Genomic DNA, 21,415 nt, shown 5'->3' with positions numbered 1-21,415 from the left:
GAAGGCTGAGAGGGGATATGATAGCCATGTATAAATATGTGAGAGGAAGCCACAGGGAGGAGGGAGCAAGCTTGTTTTCTGCTTCCTTGGAGACTAGGACACGGAACAATGGCTTCAAACTACAAGAGAGGAGATTCCATCTGAACACGAGGAAGAACTTCCAGACTGTGAGAGCCATTCAGCAGTGGAACTCTCTGCCCCGGAGTGTGGTGGAGGCTCCTTCTTTGGAAGCTTTTAAACAGAGGCTGGATGGCCATCTGTCAGGGGTGATTTGAATGCAATATTCCTGCTTCTTGGCAGAATGGGGTTGGACTGGATGGCCCATGAGGTCTCTTCCAACTCTTTGATTCTATGATTCTATGATTCTATGATTGCATTGTTTACAGCCGACATGCTGCAGAAGCTCAGTATTAGGTTCTTGTGGGTCTTTTCGGGCTATAGGGCCATGTTCTAGAGGCATTTCTCCTGACGTTTCGCCTGCATCTATGGCAAGCATCCTCAGAGGTAGTGAGGTCTGTTGGAAATTAGACTACATGTCAGACTACACAGAGAAGCCATTGAAATCCACACGCATGTGGACAATTTCAACAGAAAGGAAGAGACCATAAAAATGAACAAAATCTGGCTACCAGTATTAAAACACTCTAAAATTACAACAGCAAAACAGCAGAGAGGAAACAACCAGGCACATCTTAACACCTCTCAACAAAAGATTATCCCAGGCTCAGCCAGGCCTTCAAATGCTAATGGTGGTCAGTTGAAACATTCACACCTAGCTCCAGCAGGGAAGAGCTCTTTGCCCCACCCCAGCCATTCCACAGATATATAAACCCATTGTCCTAATTCCAACAGACCTCGCTACCTCTGAGGATGCTTGCCATAGATGCAGGCGAAACGTCAGGAGAAATGCCTCTAGAACATGGCCCTATAGCCCGAAAAGACCCACAAGAACCTAGTGATTCCAGCCATGAAAGCCTTCGACAATAAGCTCAGTATTGTCTTTTTCCAGCCTCTATTTCACCATCTTTCCAATGCTGACATGGTCCTAAAAAGCTTCCAAACTAAACAATAGATAAGTAGAAAAAGGGGGACTGGGTGGACATAAGAAGATCTTGCAAAAAGAGATTTTCTTAACGGAGGTATGCCTTTCTTCTAATTCTTTCTCATCACAGGAGCTATTGAAACTTGGTCTTGGCAACGATGTCGATCTACATATCATAGAATTGCCAGTGGTCTACCAAAAGGCAAAAGAAATGGTTTGTAAAGCATGGGCAACCCTTAATCCCCAGGTAAGTGGCTGGGCAAAGGACAGGATTTAATTAAGTGACAAAGTTTCAAGTTGTATAGTTTATAGTACTTATATCATCAAGGGACTTATGAAGAGAGATGTCTAATCAAGGCTAACTACACTTGTTTGGCTTAAATCTAGGGCAGTGTTTCTCAACCTTCCTAATGCTGCGACCCCTTATTACAGTTCCTCCTGTTGTGGTGACCCCCAACCATAATATTATTTTTGTTGCTATTTCACAACTGTCATGTTGCTCCTGTTATGAATTGTAATGTAAATATCTGAGATGCAGGATGTATTTTCATTCACTGGATCAAATACCTAATAAGCTCTAATTTGAATACAGATGGGGTTGGAGGGGCATTGATTTTGTCACATGGGAGTGGTAGTTGCTGGGATTTATAGTTCACCTACCATCAAAGAGCACTCTGAACTCCACCAACGATGGAATGGAACCAAACTTGGCATACCAAACTCCCATGACCAACAGAAAATACTGGAAGGGTTTTCTGGGCATTGACCTTGAGTTCTGAAGTTGTAGTTCACCTATATCCACAGAGCACTGTGGACTCAGTGATGGATCTGGACCAAAACTGGCCCGAATACCCAATATGCCCAAATGCGAACACTGGTGGAGTTTGGATAAAATAGACTTTAACATTTGGGAGTTGCAGTTGCTGGGATTTATAGTTCACCTACCATCAAAGAGCACTCTGAAGTGCACCAATGATGGAATTGAACAAAACTTGACACACAGAACTCCTGTGACCAACAGAAAATACTTGAAGGGTTTGGTGGGCATTGACCTTGAGTTCGGGAGTTGTAGTTCACCTACATCCAGAAAGCACTGTGGACACACTACCCCATGACCAACAGAAAATATTAAGTTTTCTGATGGTCTTTGGCGACCCCTCTGACACTCCCTCGTGACCCCCCCAGGGGTCCCGACCCCCAGGTTGAGAAACACTGATCTAGGGCATCCACTCCTTGGACCTGGTGGTAAGGAGGAGATGATTTTGTTTGTGTGCCTATTCGTAAACTCGTCGTTTTATTAAAAGATATCAAATGGAGCCCTCAGTGGCGCAGTGGGTTAAAGCTCTGAGCTGCTGAGCTTGTTGACCCAAAGGTCGCAGGTTCAATTCCAGGGAGCGGCGTGAGCTTCCGCTGTCAGGCCTAGCTTCTGCCAACCTAGCAGTTTGAAAACATGCAAATGTGAGATCAATAGGTACCGCTCCAGCGGGAAGGTAATGGCGCTCCATGTAGTCATGCCAGCCACACGACCTTGGAGGTGTCTATGGGCAATGCCGGCTCTTCGGCTTAGAAATGGAGATGAACACCACACCCCAGAGTCAGACATGACTGGACTTAATGTCAGGAGACAACTTTTACCTTATCAAATGGAACTCATTAGCAAACACTAAGAGTGAGGGAAATTTTACACTGGAGGACATTTTGCTCATTCTGAATCATGCAAGCCTACCCTTAATTTAAGATTAATTAATTTAGCACATGCTAAATTAAGACAAAGAATTTAGCATTGTCCTGAATGGACCTGCACATTTAAAGCAGGGGCACATCCTTTCCCATTGCTTGATTCAGAGACTAGGACTTGGATCAACGAGTTCAAATGACAGGACAGGATTTTTTTTTTGTTGTGTTAGGAGCGACTTGAGAGACTGCAAGTCGCTTCTGTTGTGAGAGAATTGGCCGTCTGCAAGGACGTTGCCCAGGGGACATTGCCCGGATGAATGGATGTTTTTACCATCCTTTTGGGAGGCTTCTCTCATGTCCCCGCATGAGGAGCTGGAGTTGATAGAGGGAGCTCATCCGCCTCTCCCCAGATTCGAACCTGCGACCTGTCTTGCCAGCACAGGGGTTTAACCCACTGCGCCACCAGGGGCTCCACAGAACAGGATATTCCACCTGAACATTAGAGAGAACTTCCTGATCCTAAGAAAAGATGCTCAATAGTGGAACTCTCTGCTTCGAACCTCCTTCCTTGGAGGCTTTTAAACAAAGGGGATGGCCATCTGTTGTGTGTGCTTTGATTGTGCCTTTCTTGCCTGACGAAATGGGTTGGACTGGGTGGCCCATGCAGTCTCTCCCAACTCTATGATTCTATGATGTTTTCCCTCGTACACACACCAACATATATAGAGATATGCATGCACACAAACCGTCATGCTTGTGTATCCATGGCAACAGGATGTGCAGAAATGAGATTCAATGTATGGGAGGAATTATTTGTGTGTGGATCCTTTTAAAAAACAGTTTTATATGTTATGATGAACAGGCAAACAGTCATTGTGTGAAATTAGTGAAAAAAGAATGTGTCTACAGAGTTCGCCTTGCTTATTTTGTATATACATCAACAGACAATTCAGTGTTGCATCGAGAGAAGAAAGTCCCATTTCTGCCCTACGCAATGGAAATATGCATCCACAGGCAAGGGATTGTACATGCATATTTATACTGGGACTGCATTATATTAGGAATGGGGACCCCTTTGTCTCCTCCTTCTCTCATCAATTTGGCATGCAACTCTAATGTGTCTTACCCAGCATTGGGAATTGTAGTTCACACCTTTTAGAGAACCAAAGGTTCACCATCCATTCAATAGGCAACCTCTTTAAGTATTATCTTATGGATCAACCTACAGCTTATGATTCACCTTGGGCTGGCTTCCGCCTCAAAGAGAACCCTAATTCTGGAACAGTGTGGGAAGAACAAAGGCTACAAAGACAAGGATGTTTGTGGGTTTTGTCCAGAAGACAACTGCTGCCTCTTAGAGGGTCCAGAGAAAATCGAGTCTATAATTAACACGAAGCAAGTCTGGAAAAACCTTCGGGTGGAAGGTGTGGATATCACCTTTTCCAGAGATGCAGGAAGGTAAGGACTTAGATTCATTGCGAAGCTGGCTGTTGCGAGGAATATAATTCAATCAGGAAACTTTCTGTGAAGGCATTCAGACCAAAACAAAATGTTCTTAAAAGTTGGAAACTTTTTTCTTTGTCCTTTTGATTAACTGAACATATTATGACGCTTCTAAAAATGTTAGCATGAAACTGGCTCTAATATTTAAAGTCAAAGTTGACTCTGATTGTGTTGGTACAGCTGTACCAGGAGCTCCAACTTCTTTTCCTTTCTATTTAGTGTTTGCATGTATTCCAAAGTTCCATACATTTTGCAATAAGGTGGCTTCCCTTGGTTTGCAATAATAGGGCCAATGACCCATCAGTTATCATTATGTTGTTTAGTTCCACTCCTTTTTCTGGGTTAAGGAGGGAAAAGGGGGACCTCTAGTTCAGTTCACACAGAGAAGCCTTTCGTACAGGATGTGAATTAGTTCCACCTGTAGAAAGCTTCGTCTTTTACAGCTTTGCTGGGGGATCCAGTCCCACAGTATAGCCTTTGTTGGAGAAATACAGCTCCACGGTTTTACAGCCAGCCTTCGCTGGGAATTGAAAGCCTTCTTTCCTCTTGGAAATCTACTAAAGGACTGTTTGGTAAGGACCACTCGCAGCAGCCATAACGCAATTTGGACTGGGTGTAGGGGCCCACGCCAGCAGAGCTTAAGTTAGATTGCCCAGGGAGAGGTGAAGGATTTCCCTTGTAGGAGGAAGAAACAGTTTATGAAGAAAGTTGCCTGTCCCTTGTGGACAAAATTTAAGCAAGCCACCAGTTGATTCAAAACCTTGAAGTATTTCTTTGATTTATTGAAGATTTAAGCAACAATAAAAACTTCGTTGAACTTTCTAAGTCTTTAAAAGAACTTTGTGTGGGGAAACCCAAAAGGCCTCTCAGCCGAGGCACCCCCGGTGTCCCATTGGGCATTCAGAAAACATGTCATGTCTACAGACTCTTTCACAGGCCCAGCGCGTGACAGCACACTGATATTTAAAGCGGATACAGATCTGATGGAGCCCCAGTGGTGCAGTGGGTTAAACCACTGAGCTGCTGAACTTGCTGACCGAAAGGTTGGGAACCCAGGGAATGAGCTCCCGCTGTTAGCCCCAGCTTCAGCCAACCTAGCAGTTTGAAAACATGCAATTGTGAATAGATCAATAGGTACCACTTCAACGGGAAGGTAATGGTGCTCCATGCAGTCGTGCTAGTGGCCACATGACCTTGGAGGTGTCTATGGACAATGCTGACTCTTCGGCTTAGAAATGGAGATAAGTACCAGAGTCCCAGAGTCGGACACAACTGGACTTAATGTCAGGGGAAAACCTTTACCTTTTTATCCTTACAGATCTGATGCTTTGATGCATTCCATTAAAAGGAATGAGAAATGAGAGCAGCCACATGCACAATTTGCCAGTGTAAAATGCTGAAAAAGTAAATATTCTAAAGCTGGATCATTTATATGCTGAAGGTTGTCCCCTTCTGCTTTTGATGCGATGTATTCTTGCAAGTCAATAATCCCAAAGCGGAGTCACATATTTAGTGCATATAATTAACCCATAACCCCTTTCCCATCTCGAAGGTACCTCTGTGATTATGTCTACTATACTTCCCTTTACTATGGGAACAGAAGAGCGGTATTTATCCACGTGCCTCCTCTGACCAAGTTGGTGACGGCAGAACTTCTGGGAAATGTGCTACAGGCAATTATCTTGGAGATGTTAAGGCAATGCAAATCAGAAAACATGTAAGTAAATAAATAACTGAGTTTCAGAAGACTTCTTTTTCTTTTGGCCCAAATGAGAAATGATGTGGTTTGGATAGGCACGCATCAGAGGTTCTAGGGACCAATTTGAAGACCACAGAACTTAAAGAGGCTCTTTCTAGCTCCCCGACCATAAGTAGGGGCAGAGCTGGAGATGGGGAAGGTAACATACACTTCTAAAAGTGGAAATAGCCAGCTTCCATCATCTTTTTGGGTGCATTTTGGGGCCAGGAAAAAGTTGCTTTGGACTGTGTGCCCTTGTGGACAATAGAAGTTCTGTCTCTCTTTTGAATACAGCTCACATAGAAACAAAAACAAAACTGTTGTTGCAGAGTGAATGCATTAATCTGTTGCAGTGGAACAAGAAGCCATATATTAAAACACATATATTCTAGCTTGAGCAATCATGGTCACAAAACACTTTCTCAGATGCCCAAGAGTACAATCGTGAGGCTTCTGGTCTATTATATCTCCCAAATAACCTTTCACAACGGTGCCTTCTGTGATAAGGTCCAAACTTTTGCCTGTGCAGGACCTTAGAACTCAGGGACAGTAGACACTTAAAACAGTTTAGAGGTGGCACCTTCTCAGATGCTTCTCCAAAACTCTGGAATGCTCTGCCAGAAAAGAAGAGAAGGCTGAGAGGAGACATGATAGCCATGTATAAATATGTGAGAGGAAGTCACAGGGAGGAGGGAGCAAGCTTGTTTTCTGCTTCCCTGGAGACTAGGACACAGAACAATGGCTTCAAACTACAAGAAAGGAGATTCTATCTGAACATGAGGGAGAACTTCCTGACTGTGAGAGCCATTCAGCAGTGGAACTCTCTGCCCCAGAGTGTGGTGGAGGCTCCTTCTTTGGAGGCTTTTAAACAGAGGCTGCATGGTCATCTGTCAGGGGTGCTTTGAATGCAATATTCCTGCTTCTTGGAAGGGGGTTGGACTGGATGGCCCATGAGGTCTCTTCCAACTCTATGATTCTATGACATGATTAGAGCAGCCCACACCCTCCTCCTGTCCTTTAGGAAAAATCTGAAAGCTTTCCTATGTGGAATAGCTTTCAATTAAGAATGACAAACTGCACTTTATAATCCTATTTTATCTTCCTGTGAATTGTATATGGTTTTACTGCTTTAATGACCATTTTATGTTTGATGGGAATGTACGAGATTATTTTAATGGCTTACATTTTATATTGCATGTTTAGCTCTTGTTGTAAACCGCCTTGGGTGGTCCTCGGAGAAAGGCGATACAGAAATGTCCTAATTTTTTAAAAAATAAATAAGGAACTTAAGAGATTTACCTGCTTGCCATCCCCTTTTAGCAAGGGCGCATCCATCAGCCAAAGATGGACTCACCCACCACTTCACTCATTTGCCCACCCACTCACCCACCCACCCAATGAAACAACCATCCACTTTCCCGTTCACTCATCCATGCACTGAGCCCCCGGTGGCGCAGTGGGTTAAACCCCTGTGCCGGCAGGACTGAAGACAGACAGGTTTGCAGGTTTGAATCCGGGGAGAGGCGGATGAGCTCCCTCTATCAGCTCCAGCTCTCCATGTGGGGACATGAGAGAAGCCTCCCACAAGGATGGCAAAACATCAAAACATCCGGGCGTCCCCTGGGCAACGTCCTTGCAGACGGCCAATTCTCTCACACCAGAAGTAACTTGCAGTTTCTCAAGTTGCTCCTGACACCACAAAAATAAATAAATAAATCCATGCACTCACTCGCAAGCCAATCCATCTGCTTGGCAACCCACTCACTCACCCATCCACCCACTCAACCACCTGCTCACCGAACCAACAAGCAATCCATTCACTCACAAACTCACTCGTCTACCCAACCATCTGCTTATCCAACCTACTACCCACCCATCCGCTCATCCAACCCAACATCCATCCACTTGCCCAACCTACCATCTATCAGCTTGCCCAATGTACCAGCCATCCACCCACTTGCCCAACCTGCCAACCATCCATCCATCCACCCAAGATATCCTCCATCAGTTTGCCCAATGTACCAACCATCCATCCACCCACTCGCCCACCCAACCTACCATCCACCCACCCAACCCTACTATGCATCAGCTTGCCCAATGTGGCAACCATCCATCCATCCATCCACTCATTCAACCACCTTCCCAACCTACCAATCCACTTGCTCATCATACCATCCACCCTCTTGGCAATGTACCAACCATCCATCCATTCGCCCACCCACTCACTTGCCCAATTATCCACCCATTCATCCAACCAAGAAACCACTCATCTAGCCACCTACCATTCGTTCGGCTACTCCCTTTAAGGAATGGCACTTGAAATGCCATTCCTGAAAGGGAGTGGCCACGTGGATGGATGGGCATGCATGCATCTGAGTGGGCGAACGAGCAGATAGGCATGCTAGGCTATTTGCAGTGGGGAGCTTCATAAATCCAGGGTGCGACTATTATGTGCTGAATTATAAAGTACCAAATTTGAGACCTAAAAGGCGAGGTGTGGTTATTATGCAATGGCAACTATTACGCGATAAAATGTGGTAAAGATTTTTGCATTTAGATATGTGCTCACCTTAGGTCTATAGTCCCACCTGTAACCATATAAACAGTTGCTGATATTCTACATTAACTGTTTAGTTACATATTGTGTAAGGAAGCAATGGCTCCTGTCCTGGCTAATGAACTCATTGCAACTGCCATCCGCCATAAAGGAAAGGTCTGTCCACGTACCGATTGGGTGCAAGTTGAATCTATAATGAAAAAGAGGATGCGAACTGCTAGTCTTGTGACCCCAATAGTACCATCTTTGGGGACTCTTCCATCTAATAAACCAAAGGAAACACGCCGGACACAAATGCATACAGAATCCTTTTTATTTAACTTAATCATGTAGTACTGTAACTACTAGAAAAAAGCAGAGTAAGAGAAACTAAAGCAGCCTTAGCTTCAGCCATTCAAAATAGACAAAGGTTCTTCTTTTTTCATAATGTAAAGAATCCAGAATATATCGCAACAGGAATAAATTCTTACAACAGAATATACAAAAACATTTTGAATTTTTTTTTCATTTCATCATCTACTGATTTCATTTTAATATAAACACAGGAATTTCTTTAGGAATAATTTATACACAGCAAGTCTTGACGTAATAAATTGGCCGTGTGTCTCCTCACTGTTTTATTCTTTTTTTTTTAATTCTTTTTTTTAAAAAAAACTTTGTATTTTAAACAAGGTAACTTGGAAAAAATGTTATGTTTGTCAATGCATTCGGTTCCATAGCACTTTCTATGGGATTTGGGGAGGGGGGGGGGGTTAGGAGTGTTTGGTGTTTTTGTTTGTTTGTTTGTTGTTGTTGTTTCTAAATTTGTTTTTCCAGTCCCAGAGGGAGTCCTTCCTTCTCAAACCTCACTGGTTTAGAAAACAGAAGTAAAAAATTGATTATTTCATAAGGTAATCAAACCCAACAGAAGCCATTGCCCATTGATATCAGTACATTTTGGTTTGTTGTAGGTTTTTTCGGACTATATGGCTATGGTCTAGAGGCATTTTCTCCTGATGTTTCGCCTACATCTATGGCAAGCATCCTCAGAGGTAGTGAGGTCTGTTGGAAGTAGGAAAAAGGGGTTTATATATCTGTGGAATGACCAGGGTGGGACAAAGGACTTTTGTCTGCTGGAGCTAGGAGTGAATGTTTCAGCTGACCACCTTGATTAGCATTTAATGGCTTGGAAGTACCTGGGGGAATCTTTTGTTGAGAGGTGATTTGATGTGCCTGATTCCCCCAAATCACCTCTCAACAAAAGATTCCCCCAAGCACTTCCAAGCCATTAAATGTTAATCAAGGTGGTCAGTTGAAACATTCACACCTAGCTCCAGCAGACAAAAGTCCTTTGTCCCACCCTGATCTTTCCACAGATATATAAACCCTTTTTCCTAGTTCCTACAGACCTCACTACCTCTGAGGATGCTTGCATAGATGCAGGCGAAACGTCAGGAGAAAATGCCTCTAGACCATGGCCATATAGCCCGAAAAAAACCTACAACAACCCAGTGATTCCGGCCATGAAAGCCTTTGACAATACTCAGTACATTTTATTGATTAGCCCATTGTATAACGATGGGGGGGGCGGGGGGCTATTATTATTTTTCAAGAGGGAAAAAACAGGATTTTCAATATTGTTTAAATAATTATAATAAATACGGGCCTTGGGTGGTAACTGAAAACAAAGCTTTAATGAATGCTGCTAAAGACAGAAATGTATAGCTTGCTTGCAATCGACATGACCTTCTCTTGCAACAGAATAAGGCATCTGCAAACACAGTTGCCTCTCATTCTGTGGTCTGATCGGAAAATGGCCTTTCAGTCAAATACTTCACAACATTAGAACAGATACTTAAATAATACTAACCCAAGTACATCTCCTTAGAAGTAAGACCCAACAATTCCTGCGCCATTTGCCCCCAAGAAAACACACTTAGCACTGTGACGAAACACTGCTTAGTAGGCTTGGGCAATCCATGGTTCTAAATGGTTCTAAAGTACTTACAAAACTAAATTTCAGGTGGTGAAAATTTCAGAACTCTAACAAAACTCTCAAAATTTCATAATAAATGGCAGTTCCTAAATTGGTTCTGTCATTAAAATTACCAATAATGAAATAATAATTAAATTTTGAAAGTTTTGTTAGAGTTCTGAAATTTTCACCACCACAACTTTAGTTTTGTAAGTACTTTAGAACCATTTAGAACCATGGATTGCCCAAGCCTACTGCTTAGCAGCAAGACTTGATTCTGTTTCCTTAACCAATGAGGTTTGTCCCAACCTACACTTGCACAGTGAAAGTCAAATGCCTGGTTGAAGGCGATCCCGTCCTTCTAAAGGGCTCTGGAAGACCAGGTTACTTATTGAAGATACAGAACTGTTTGTTTGGGGCAACAAAGGAGCTGTGATTGGAAAAAGTTGGTGTAGGATTCACAGGAAAGCTAGCTAGGAACAACTGTCTCCTAAAAAAGAAAAGAAAGGAAAACCTCACACATACACACACACACATATCAGAGAGAGAAGGATGCCGTTAAATTACCTTGAGGCATTAACAAACTACAAACATTTCTGTTTATTTTTTGTAAAAATGATCCTGTGTACTTACAACATGCAATGAAATATGTAAATTAGTTTTTGTAAACCAGATCTTTTTGTCAACTGACTACCCGTAATCTACTGGACTTAAGAGCCCTATTGAAAATGCGAATGAATTGCTAGACAACAGAAAAAGGGAACAGAATCCAAACAATGACAGTCAGCCACACGCGTATCCACACCCATCCTGCATGCACAATGTCTAATGAAAGCCACCTGGAATTTGTGCAACACTTAATGATGGTCAGCTGGCTCAGTCAAGAAATCCCTTCCAAAGGATACAATCAGCACACAAAGCATGTTCTCCACTCCACACTCCACAAAGGTTGCTCTCCCCCCATTGACACCAACAAAGTGAGTGGGGAAGACCTTCGTGTGGCAGCTCTGTATGTACCTAGGTCAGTGGTTCTCAACCTATGGGTCGCCCAAAATCCCAGCCAGTTTAGGATTTCCGGGAGTTGAAGGCCAAAACATCTAGGGGCCCATAGGTTGAGAACCATGGGGCTAGGACAGTGGTTCTCAACCTGGGGTCCCCAGATGTTTTTGGCCTTCAACTCCCAGAAATCCTAACAGCTGGTAAACATCGCTGGGATTTCTGGGAGTTGTAGGCCAAAAACATCTGGGGACCCCAGGTTGAGAACCACTGGGCTAGGAGATCACAGTGAACAAGACGTGAGCGAATTCCTACAAAAAAGATTGCTGGGAGACTGGGTTTCCATTCTGCGAACAGCTAAGTGTAAACAACTCTTAAACTTCAGTAAACCTGTTGTCTTATTAGATCAGGATGTCTGCTTCATCCCCCAATTTCCGAACAGCCTTGCTTGCATCTGCTTTCACTTTGGATGGACCTCATAATGCAGTGGTCCTCTATCTGGGGTCCCCAGATATTTTTAGCCTTCAACTCCCAGAAATCCTAACAGCTGGTAAACTGGCTGGGATTTCTGGGAGTTGTAGGCCAAAAACATCTGGGGACCCCAGGTTGAGAACCACTGTCACAATGGTTCCTTAGATCTTATTGAAAGGAAGCCTAAAGGACTTCATTTGGAATGATCGAGCCTTCCAAACTGAGACGTCACCTAACATCTTAAGATGCGTACTGTATCTTCTGCACTTCCAGCCTAAATGATCGTACTCCATTGTTAGTTTGTGCCAACTCCTTCGTAAAGAAAGAGTGTAGTATCTGGTGTCCATCACTGCGATTCGTACACAAATCCAGCAGAAGCAGCAATGGCTCCCCTTCTTGCTATGAAGTACATTACTGAGAAGCAAGAAAAGGAAGTCACTGACTATAGGAATGGAAAGATTTTGTTGAACGAAACTATAAAGCACATTATACCACTGAGAGGAGTGATTCATTTAGCCATGGGATGTACAAAGCAACCCGAGATCTAAACAGCAGTTACATCTTATGACCAGTCCTGGGATAACTAAGTTGAGTTTTTCAATCAACAAGAGCATCAGTGCCAACAAACTTTTGAGAGTCTTAACTTCCCTTGGGACCATTCCTAAAGAACAGAGGGAAAAGGCTTAGTTCAGTGGTTCTCAACCTGTGAGTCCCCAGATGTTTTGGTCTTCAACTCCCAGAAATACTAACAGCTGGTAAACTGACTAGGATTTCTGGGAGTTGTAGGCCAAAAACATCTGGGGACCCCAGGTTGAGAACCACTGGTTCAGTGGTTCTCAACCTGTGGGTCCCCAGATGTTTTGGCCTTCAACTCCCAGAAATCCTAACAGCTGGTCAACTGGCTGGGATTTCTGGGAGTTGTAGGCCAAAAACATCTGGGGACCCCAGGTTGAGAACCACTGGCTTAGATGGAAATTAGCTTTGTCTTATACTCCGCTTTTGTATCAACAACCCTGAATACTCAAATCTGCATAAACAACCCTTACAGTGGTTCTCAACCTGTGGGTCTCCAGGTGTTTTGGCCTACAACTCCCAGAAATCCCAGCCAGTATAGCAGCTGTTAGGATTTCTGGGAGTTGAAGGCCAAAACATCTGGGGACCCACAGGTTGAGAACCACTGCTTTAGAAATCCATCTGAATTCCTTCCTCTAGAACCAAACCACTTTCTGTACATACCACTGAATGCCTGCAATGATATCTTTGCCTGAACCACTTTATGGAGAGGGAGGGCATCTGAGAAAACGGGAATCAAACAGAAGCAACGAGACATGAAGAAATTGCACTAATTGATATGTTAGAATGTAACTTGTCACCACGTTCAGGTAGCGTACATGCAGGGATTAAGAAATGGCTTACTATAACAAGTTATGTAAGTCACAATGACAAAACAGTAACAAAAATGGGAGTCCCACTCATGGTGTAAGCAACAGTGGGCTAGACCTGTCATGGGAAGACTCCAGCTGTCCGGGTGTTTTAGACTTCGACTCCCACCATTCCTAACAGCCTCAAGCCCTTTCATTTCCCCCCTCAGCCACTTATGCTGGGCCCATAACCCAGAGGGAGGGCCCAAGTTGCCCCATGCCTGTGCTGTTAGTATCTCATCCACATACTGAAGGTTAAGTGGCTGAGGGGGGAAATGAAGGTGCCTGAGGTTGTTAGGAATGGTGGGAGTTGAAGTCCAAAACATCTGGAGGGCTGGAGTCTGCCCATACTTGGGCTAGACAAATACATTCCAAAACTGTCTACCCCATTTCTTGTCGTAACTCCCTTACAAAGATTACATGGTAACTCCCCTATCTGCATTTGTAAACAGGGTGGGGAGGTCAATGTGTAATTACAAGGCATTAGTCCAACATCTGTCCCAGCAAAGTGAATGTACAAAACTGTAAACAGAAGCAGGCAAACAGCTTCTACGAAGGACCTCACCAATGTTCTGTTAAGAGTTTACTGCCAAAGTATCATTAGGGACAATAATCCATTAGGTAGTGTATGCATGGACCTCCAAAAGGCTTTTCTTTTCCAAGGCTCTTCAGGCCCTCACAATGTCCTGTTGTGGACCGATGTCTTAGAAAGAGCAGAGGACAAATACGAAGGACAGCCTTCTTGATGGGAAGATATAAGCAACAAAGTCCCTCCCTTCACTGGCCCTGAAGATCTATCTGAGCAAGGGCTGATGGCCCTTCTTCTTCAGTGATCTAGAGTTAAGGGTCACCAATGAGGTAGCCAGGTTTGTGAACGATGCCAAGTTATTCGAGGATGGTGGACACCCTTAGCTGACTACAAAGCGTTTCACCAAAGAACACGATCCCTCTGAACACAACCGTGCTAACAGATAACACAACAAAGGTGGTTCAATTTAAAGTTGGGCCAATTGGGGGAAATAGTCCCTTCCACACATATCCTGATATGATCTAGGTACTTTTGAGATGATCAGAAGGTGGGATGGATGGGTTGCAGTCATTCACAATGAAGAAATCAACACTGCAATAGTTGCATTAAATTTGTAGAAGTCCATAGTAGAAATGAAAATGCAGTAGCATAATTTCAACATGCTGTAGAATGGAAATAAAACACAGAAATAGATCCTGGAGCAAATTTGCTATGAGAAAAACGATACAGAGGTTCATAAAAAGATGGAGGTGGTTGTGACGAGAAAACCGATTTAGATGTTGACAGTTTGTACTGTGTTCAGGACACAGGTAGAAAACAACACGCCGCCTCTCATAATGCTAGTGGCTCCAGAACACCCAATAAAATGGACTGCTAATAGATTCAGGACACAGAAAATATGGAATGCACTCAAATGGGCTTATACAGTTTCAACAGGGGATTTGACAAAGACATGGAAGCAAAGCAGTCTATCAATGTCTGTGGCCAAGATACTTCTATGGAACCTCTAGGCTCAGATACAACATACTTCTGAATAATATATCACTTGCTGAAGACTAAAAGGGAGAGGCTGCTACCCTCATGGTCTGGAAGCTTCTGGTTGGCCACCAAAGGAAACAAGAAAGGTCAGGTGGGCCTTTGGTCTGAAGCAGAAGGACTATTCTCAGGTCCTCAACAAGGACTTCAACTTTCTGCCCTTCACCAAACAAAGCCAATCGATGTCTATGTTGTTGGCTAGGTAGGCATACCTGGCGGCGACCAAAGGCTTATCTAGAACCTGAATGTTAAATAAATTCTCTGTCCCTCGCACCCCATTTTTGACATGCATAAACATACATTATATACTATCAATAGAGGACTGTATGGGAAAAGCAGGGTAGATCTGGTACAGACACGCACACACATGTGCATGCACACACACTCCCAAAACAAAACAAAACAAAGAAAAAGAGCTGTGGAAGCCAAAATAGATTATTATTTTTTTTCAAAAAGATATCATGAGTACAGAATATAGAATGGTAGAGTCAAGGTGGTTTGATTTCGCGTGGGCTGAATTGATCCGAGGAGCCCACTTTTCAATAATCACATGACTGCCTTCCACTTAAAATGCTTCTGAAATGTGTGTTCAGATGGGTAGGTACGACAATGTTAGTGTTCTCTCCTAATATGTTTCAAACCATCTACAAACAAAAAATTAATAACTTGGACAGTTTTTTAAAAAAAAGAAAACCCTCTTTAAGCCAGCTGAGAGATCTGAGGAACCCCACGGTTGTGGAGAATAGTATGTGCAAGAGAGGAGAGGCCACTGCCATGGTGACAAAAAGGTTGCCAAGAAGAAAAGCCACAATCAAGGACATGATGCAAAAGCAAGCCTGGTGAACTCACTATACCAGCCATGGGCCAATTTGAGCCATCCAGGTATTTTAGACTTCCACAATTCCTAACAGCCTCGGCCGCCTTCCTTTTCCCACTCAGCCACTTAAGTATGCTGGGCCCATAACCCAGAAGGAGGGCCCAAGTTGGCTCATGCCTGTGCTATTAGTGTCATCCAAATACTGAAGCTTAAGCGGCTGAGGGGTAAAAGGAAAGGACCTGAGGCTGGGTTGTTGTAGGTTTTCCGGGCTATATGGCCATGTTTTAGAGGCATTTTCTCCTGACGTTTCGCCTGCATCTATGGCAAGCATCCTCAGAGGTAGTGAGGTGACCTCACTACCTCTGAGGATGCTTGCCATAGATGCATAGATGCAGGTGAAACGTCAGGAGAAAATGCCTCTAGAACATGGCCATATAGCCCGGAAAACTTACAACAACCCAGTGATTCCGGCCATGAAAGCCTTCGACCTGAGGCTGTTAGGAACTGTGGAGTTGAAGTCAAAACAGCTAGAGGGAGGACCTAAGTTGGCCCATGCCTGTGCTATTAGTATGTCGTCCACATACTGACGCATGGTGTCAATTTAATTTAATTTACCAATTAAATGCGTAAATCAGTGACGGACTAAATCAGGCAATTCATCGATTTAATGCACCAGTCCATTACATTTTTGATAAATGCTTATCAGCCCGTTGGAAACCGTTCCCAGCACAGAATCGAACACTTAGCGGCGCTCACACCGAAACCACAGCAGCTCCACCGAGCAACCAGACAATGCAAATTGAATGGGGTGGTGGTTTGAGATGTTTCACGGTTCAATCCGGCCGCAAAAATCAACCCGAGCATCCCTCCGTTCTTAGCAGCGCGAACAACTTTTGGGTGCTTGGGCATCTCTTTTGGCTCTGTCTCCTCACTTAGGAGAGTGAGCACTCCAATTTAGTCTGCAACTAATGCACAACAGATGCGCAAATACTGGGTTGCTGTGAGTTTTCAGGGCTGAATGGCCATGTTCCAGTCCGGAAAACTCACAAATTCAGTGATTCCGGCCATGAAACACATTGTGCGAATTCTCAACTGTCTTTTCTTAAAAACGGCAGAATGCCGTGTGTTCACACCTCGGATGATACGTATGTCAGTCTTGCTTGAATTGCACCACTTTCCTTGAAATCATGGCTATGCCTTCACGGGCTTTTTCTTCTGTTTTAACAAGAGCAGCTTTTGGTTCCACACTGACCATTTCTTGCATCCCTCAACACACCAGCAAGAGAGAAAAAGCATGCCTGTGTGTGTTGTAAAGCAGCAACTAATTGGCTTTTTCGCACAACCTTTTTGATTCGGCAGTGACGTCCCCTCTCCAAAACCCGGAGGATGATGTGGTTTGAGCAATGAACATTACCAGTATTCAACAGTATATTGTCGGCTGCTGAGAAATGTGAGATGTATATTTTTTATATATACACAAAAATAATAAAGAGTGAGGTAGATAAATGTTTGGAAAAAAAAACAATAAAAAGAAAACTGTCCCCCTTTCATAACTCCAAAAACCCTTATTTAAATTTTATTATTATTATGGGGTATCTCTACAGTGATTTAAACTGATAGCACAAAAATAAATAAAAAAATCCTACATAGAATTTCTTCTTCTTTTTCTCTCTTTTTCTTTTTCTTTTTTTTAGAAAGGGGGAAAAGAAAAACAAACTATGAGAGGTGAAAGAAAAGAAGACAGCGGGACTGAAGCTACGCAGACAAGCGAGGAAGGGGGAAAAAGCACTACAAACATATATTTTCTTTTCATCTCCAGTCACATCTAGCAGTTATAGTTCATTTCTTTGTTCTTTTTCAAACAACCCCACCCCCTCCCACATAAAAAAAAGAGAACAAATTCATTATTTCCATCTCAGAACAATCCTTCCTCTTTGCTGCCAGACTTTGGTTGGATCAGTGCTAACACGGAATTTCCATGCAGTAACTACAGGTGAATTAACAAGCGTTAAGGCACCTTCTTCACTTTGGAAATTGAGGGCTCCGTCTTTCTTGACAAAACACATGCAATTCGACTATTGTGTCCCTATTGGGGTTCTCGGGGGGGGGGGGGGGGAGAAGCTGAATGAAATTGCTGCAATTAGAGATACAACGGCCTTGTACTTCTGGGTACTTGGTGACCCCTCAAAAATCCTCTGCAGCTTACCTCCATTATATTCCATCAACACTTGGGTTATGGGCCCAGTAGGCATCCACTACACAACTCTGCTGTCTCCATTTTATTTCTTAACCACTCGCCATTCTGTCTAATAGTAATAAACTGCCTTTTTTTTCTGATGTGGGAATTGGAGCAAAACGGGAGCCTGATAAGAATAAAGGAAGGGCCCACGGCCTTGTAGAGTTACCCATTGGCTATGAATTATACATGCGTCATATGTTGGATGGAAGGTTAACAATTGTCCCATTATCGTCGTCATCGGTACCATTCGTATTATTGTTGTTATATTTAGGAAAATAATGACACCCCCCCCCCAAAAAAAATACCCAAAGTCTGGTATTTGCAACTCAACAGCTTTTTTGCACCCAACAGTTAAAATACATAGGTGTGTGGTCGTTTCGTTAGAGAGAGACAACCCAAAAAAGAAGGCGAAAAGGAAAAGCAGGGCGAGGCGACTGTACACCAATATGAACATGAACACTGAGTCAGAATGTACGAAATAGTTATACTTTTTCCCCCCGACCTGAGTTTCCATCATACCTTGCACTGTAACAGAGACGGGCGCCAAATGGGCAAAAAAGGAGAGGAGAAAAGAGAGTACAGTTGTTGTTGATGATGATGCTGGAGGTCGTGGTGGTGATGATACGCGTCCAGGCGTGGTGCGGCCGCGCGACTGACCGCGTAGACCCTCCCGCTCCATAAAGAGCGCTTTACCCCAAATAACCTAGATGTTGCTTCTCTTTTTCCAAAAAGACAAAAAGCAGAAAAGGGGTTTTGTGGGGGAGAAACAGAGAAAAAAAAAAAGACAAGCAGAGATGTGTTTATAAAAGGCATTAAACAGTTGATGGCAAATCATATTTCAGGTATCACATCGTGGGGAAGTAAGTGGTGGTCGGCGGCGGCGGAGGAGAAAAGACCGTACACGTTTATGGTACAAAGCATCAGAAACTGCTTGGGAATGAATGTGGGGCGGGGGGAAAGGCAAGGGGGAGAAAAGGGGGGAAAGGAGGAGACCTGAAGTATTTCTTATAGATTAAATCCACAAAGATAAAGAACAAAAAAATAGCAGCTTTTTTCTTTTTCTGTACAGACATATAGATGAGTTATCTGAACTGTAAAAAAGTTATAAAAGTGACACAAAAAGACAATGTGTATGCAAATGATCCGCGGCCTAACATAGAACTGCCAGACCCTTCTGAAGTCTTAATAATAACATAGAGGGGAAAAGAAAGGTCAACAAAGTGTTGGATGCTTGAATCCATTTAATTGGCTATTCTTCTTCAATGTTTGTGTCTTAAGTTTTTCGTTTGCTTGTTTTGTTTGTCCTGCGAGCCTGCCGAGGGCAGCAGGAACACCTCGTGGAAATCCCTCCTGGTTTTGTCTTGCTTTCTTGCCTTTGCTGAATTTTCTGCACAAAATACTCATTTTTCCCTCCTCTCTGGTTTGGCTCACCAGTGCCAGTTTTTTCCAGAATGTCAAGGCGGGCCATTGATTCGGCCTCCACCTCTTTATGTTCTCAACTGTTGTTGTTTATTTATTTAAAAAATAATAATAAACAACCAAGGTTTTGTCCAGTCCAAATATATATATATATAGACCATTAGACCTTGTTTAAATGCCAGTGTTTATTTGGAGTGTATTGGTCTGTATGTCATTGAAACCAGAGCATATGCTTGTTTTGCTCCTTCCTTCCAGGCCTATGCAAAAAAAGAAATCCTAAAAGAACGTTCTTCTCTTCTTCTTTTGGCAAAATTTGGCAGCATTGAAAACAATTACAACCTTGGACATTAAACAACGGCCCTTCGATCTTTTTATGGGATCCTAAGAAAAAGGTAAGGAACAATATTAAATCTCCAGTCTGGTTCCTTTCCTGTTTTTTTTCTCTCCTTTGAATCCCATTTCGTTTTTCGCCGCAACCTACAACACCAGAGGGAACGGGGAGAGAGCGCGGGTCAGCCTGCAATTCTGATGCGATTTCTTTGTCCGCAAAACAAAAAAGAAAAGTGCCGTCATACAGTTGAACGTCACGCAGATATGTTTCCCGTTATGAAGCAGAGAGAAAGAAGAAGAAAAGGAGACACACGTCAGATCAAGTTTTCTGTTTGCTATTAAGTATTAATGCCAACAGTTTTAGAAGGCTGTCTGTGCGCCCCGCTTCACAATAGAGTCCTTTTGCTTGAAACCATCTTCTGCTTGCATATTGAAAACAAAGAGAGAGAAGGAAGGTAGGAAGGAAGGAAGGGGGGAAACGTCATTTCAACTTCGAACTGAAGAGAGGATTCTCCTGTGTGGAGCTGTGATAGCTCTGAAGATCCGCTGAGGTACAGTAGGCTTTTGAATGAATTGTTATTGTTTCTTTTTCCTTGCTTGCTTGCTTGCTCTCGTCCCCCCCTCCCTCCGGATGCATGTATGTGTTTGCAACCCAAAAGAAACCTGATTCTAGAGGTCAGCAGGCCGAAGACTGGGGCAAAGGCAAGGCGCGCTCGTTCTTGCGCCCCCCATTCATATGCGCGTACGGCTGCCGCTCCTCAAAGCTGGCCCGCAAGACCACCACACCAGGGCCGTTCTCCGCTTTGTGTCCTGAGTGCTTGTCAGAAGGCTGGAGGGTCGAGGAAGGATCCAAAGGAATGCTCTCCATGTTCTCCGCCTCCAAGTCGAGCTCCTCCGTGTCGGGCGGCTTGTTCTCGTCGCTGTAGAAGAAGGAGACCTCCTTGAAGGCCGGGTCGAGCTCGTCTTTAATGCTGCCGATGATTTCCAAGAAAGAAGGCCTCATCTTGGGATTGTACTGCCAGCACATGCGCATGAGCTCGAAGCTGGAAAGGAAATGAAAATAAATTAGAATGGTCCCATCCATCCTCTCTTAAGAAGCAACTTCAAATCCACTTCTGTGAATTAGGGGAAGGGAGACTACCACCAATTCACCAATATGTTGTTAGGAATTGTGGCAGTTGGAGTCCAAAACACATGGAGGGCCAAAGTTGGCCCATGCCTGAGTTAGACCGTATCAGCTCTAGCTCCCTAGATATGGTTATAATGATTGTCTATTGAGGAGCAGATGAAGACCGGTTGATGGCATCTCAAAAATCTGAGCCGACAGAGGAAAATTTGGGACAATTTTTGGAATTGTGGCAGTTGGGAGTCCAAAACACCTGGAGGGCCAAAGTTGGCCCATGCCTGAGTTAGACCGTATCAGCTCTAGCTTCCTTGATATGGTTATCATGATTGTCTATTGAGGAGCAGATGAAAACCGGTTGATGGCATCTCAAAAATCTGAGCCCATAGAGGAAAATTGGCCCACTTTTTTGAATTGTGGCAGTTGGAGTCCAAAACACATGGAGGGCTAAAGTTGGCCCATGCCTGAGTTAGACCGTATCAGCTCTAGCTCCCTAGATATGGTTATCATGATTGTCTATTGTGGAGCAATTGAAGACCGGTTGATGGCATCTCAAAAATCTGA

General features: G+C 43.6%; 2 protein-coding genes across 4 annotated transcripts in view; one reads left to right on the top strand and one right to left on the bottom strand.

Annotated features, from left to right (window-relative positions):
* The window catches only part of PGPEP1L (pyroglutamyl-peptidase I like), a 28,870-nt gene extending 11,347 nt beyond the window's left edge, over positions 1-17,523 (top strand). For all 3 annotated transcript variants that reach the window (XM_060755648.2, XM_067471302.1, XM_067471303.1), the window contains exons 3-6: positions 1,173-1,289; positions 3,948-4,177; positions 5,775-5,939; positions 17,435-17,523. In XM_060755648.2, the coding sequence (XP_060611631.2) occupies positions 1,173-1,289; positions 3,948-4,177; positions 5,775-5,939; positions 17,435-17,462 (540 nt within the window). In that variant the 3' untranslated portion in view covers positions 17,463-17,523. The remainder of the gene's footprint in view (positions 1-1,172; positions 1,290-3,947; positions 4,178-5,774; positions 5,940-17,434) is intronic.
* Positions 15,607-21,415, bottom strand: part of IGF1R (insulin like growth factor 1 receptor) — a 235,733-nt gene continuing 229,924 nt past the window's right edge. The window contains exon 21 of the mRNA XM_060755650.2: positions 15,607-20,771. Within this exon, the coding sequence (XP_060611633.2) occupies positions 20,405-20,771 (367 nt within the window). The 3' untranslated portion in view covers positions 15,607-20,404. The remainder of the gene's footprint in view (positions 20,772-21,415) is intronic.

This window comes from Anolis sagrei, chromosome 9, assembly GCF_037176765.1.
Source record: "Anolis sagrei isolate rAnoSag1 chromosome 9, rAnoSag1.mat, whole genome shotgun sequence".
Lineage (NCBI taxonomy): Eukaryota > Metazoa > Chordata > Lepidosauria > Squamata > Dactyloidae > Anolis > Anolis sagrei.
This window is presented reverse-complemented; position numbering and strand designations above follow the sequence as displayed.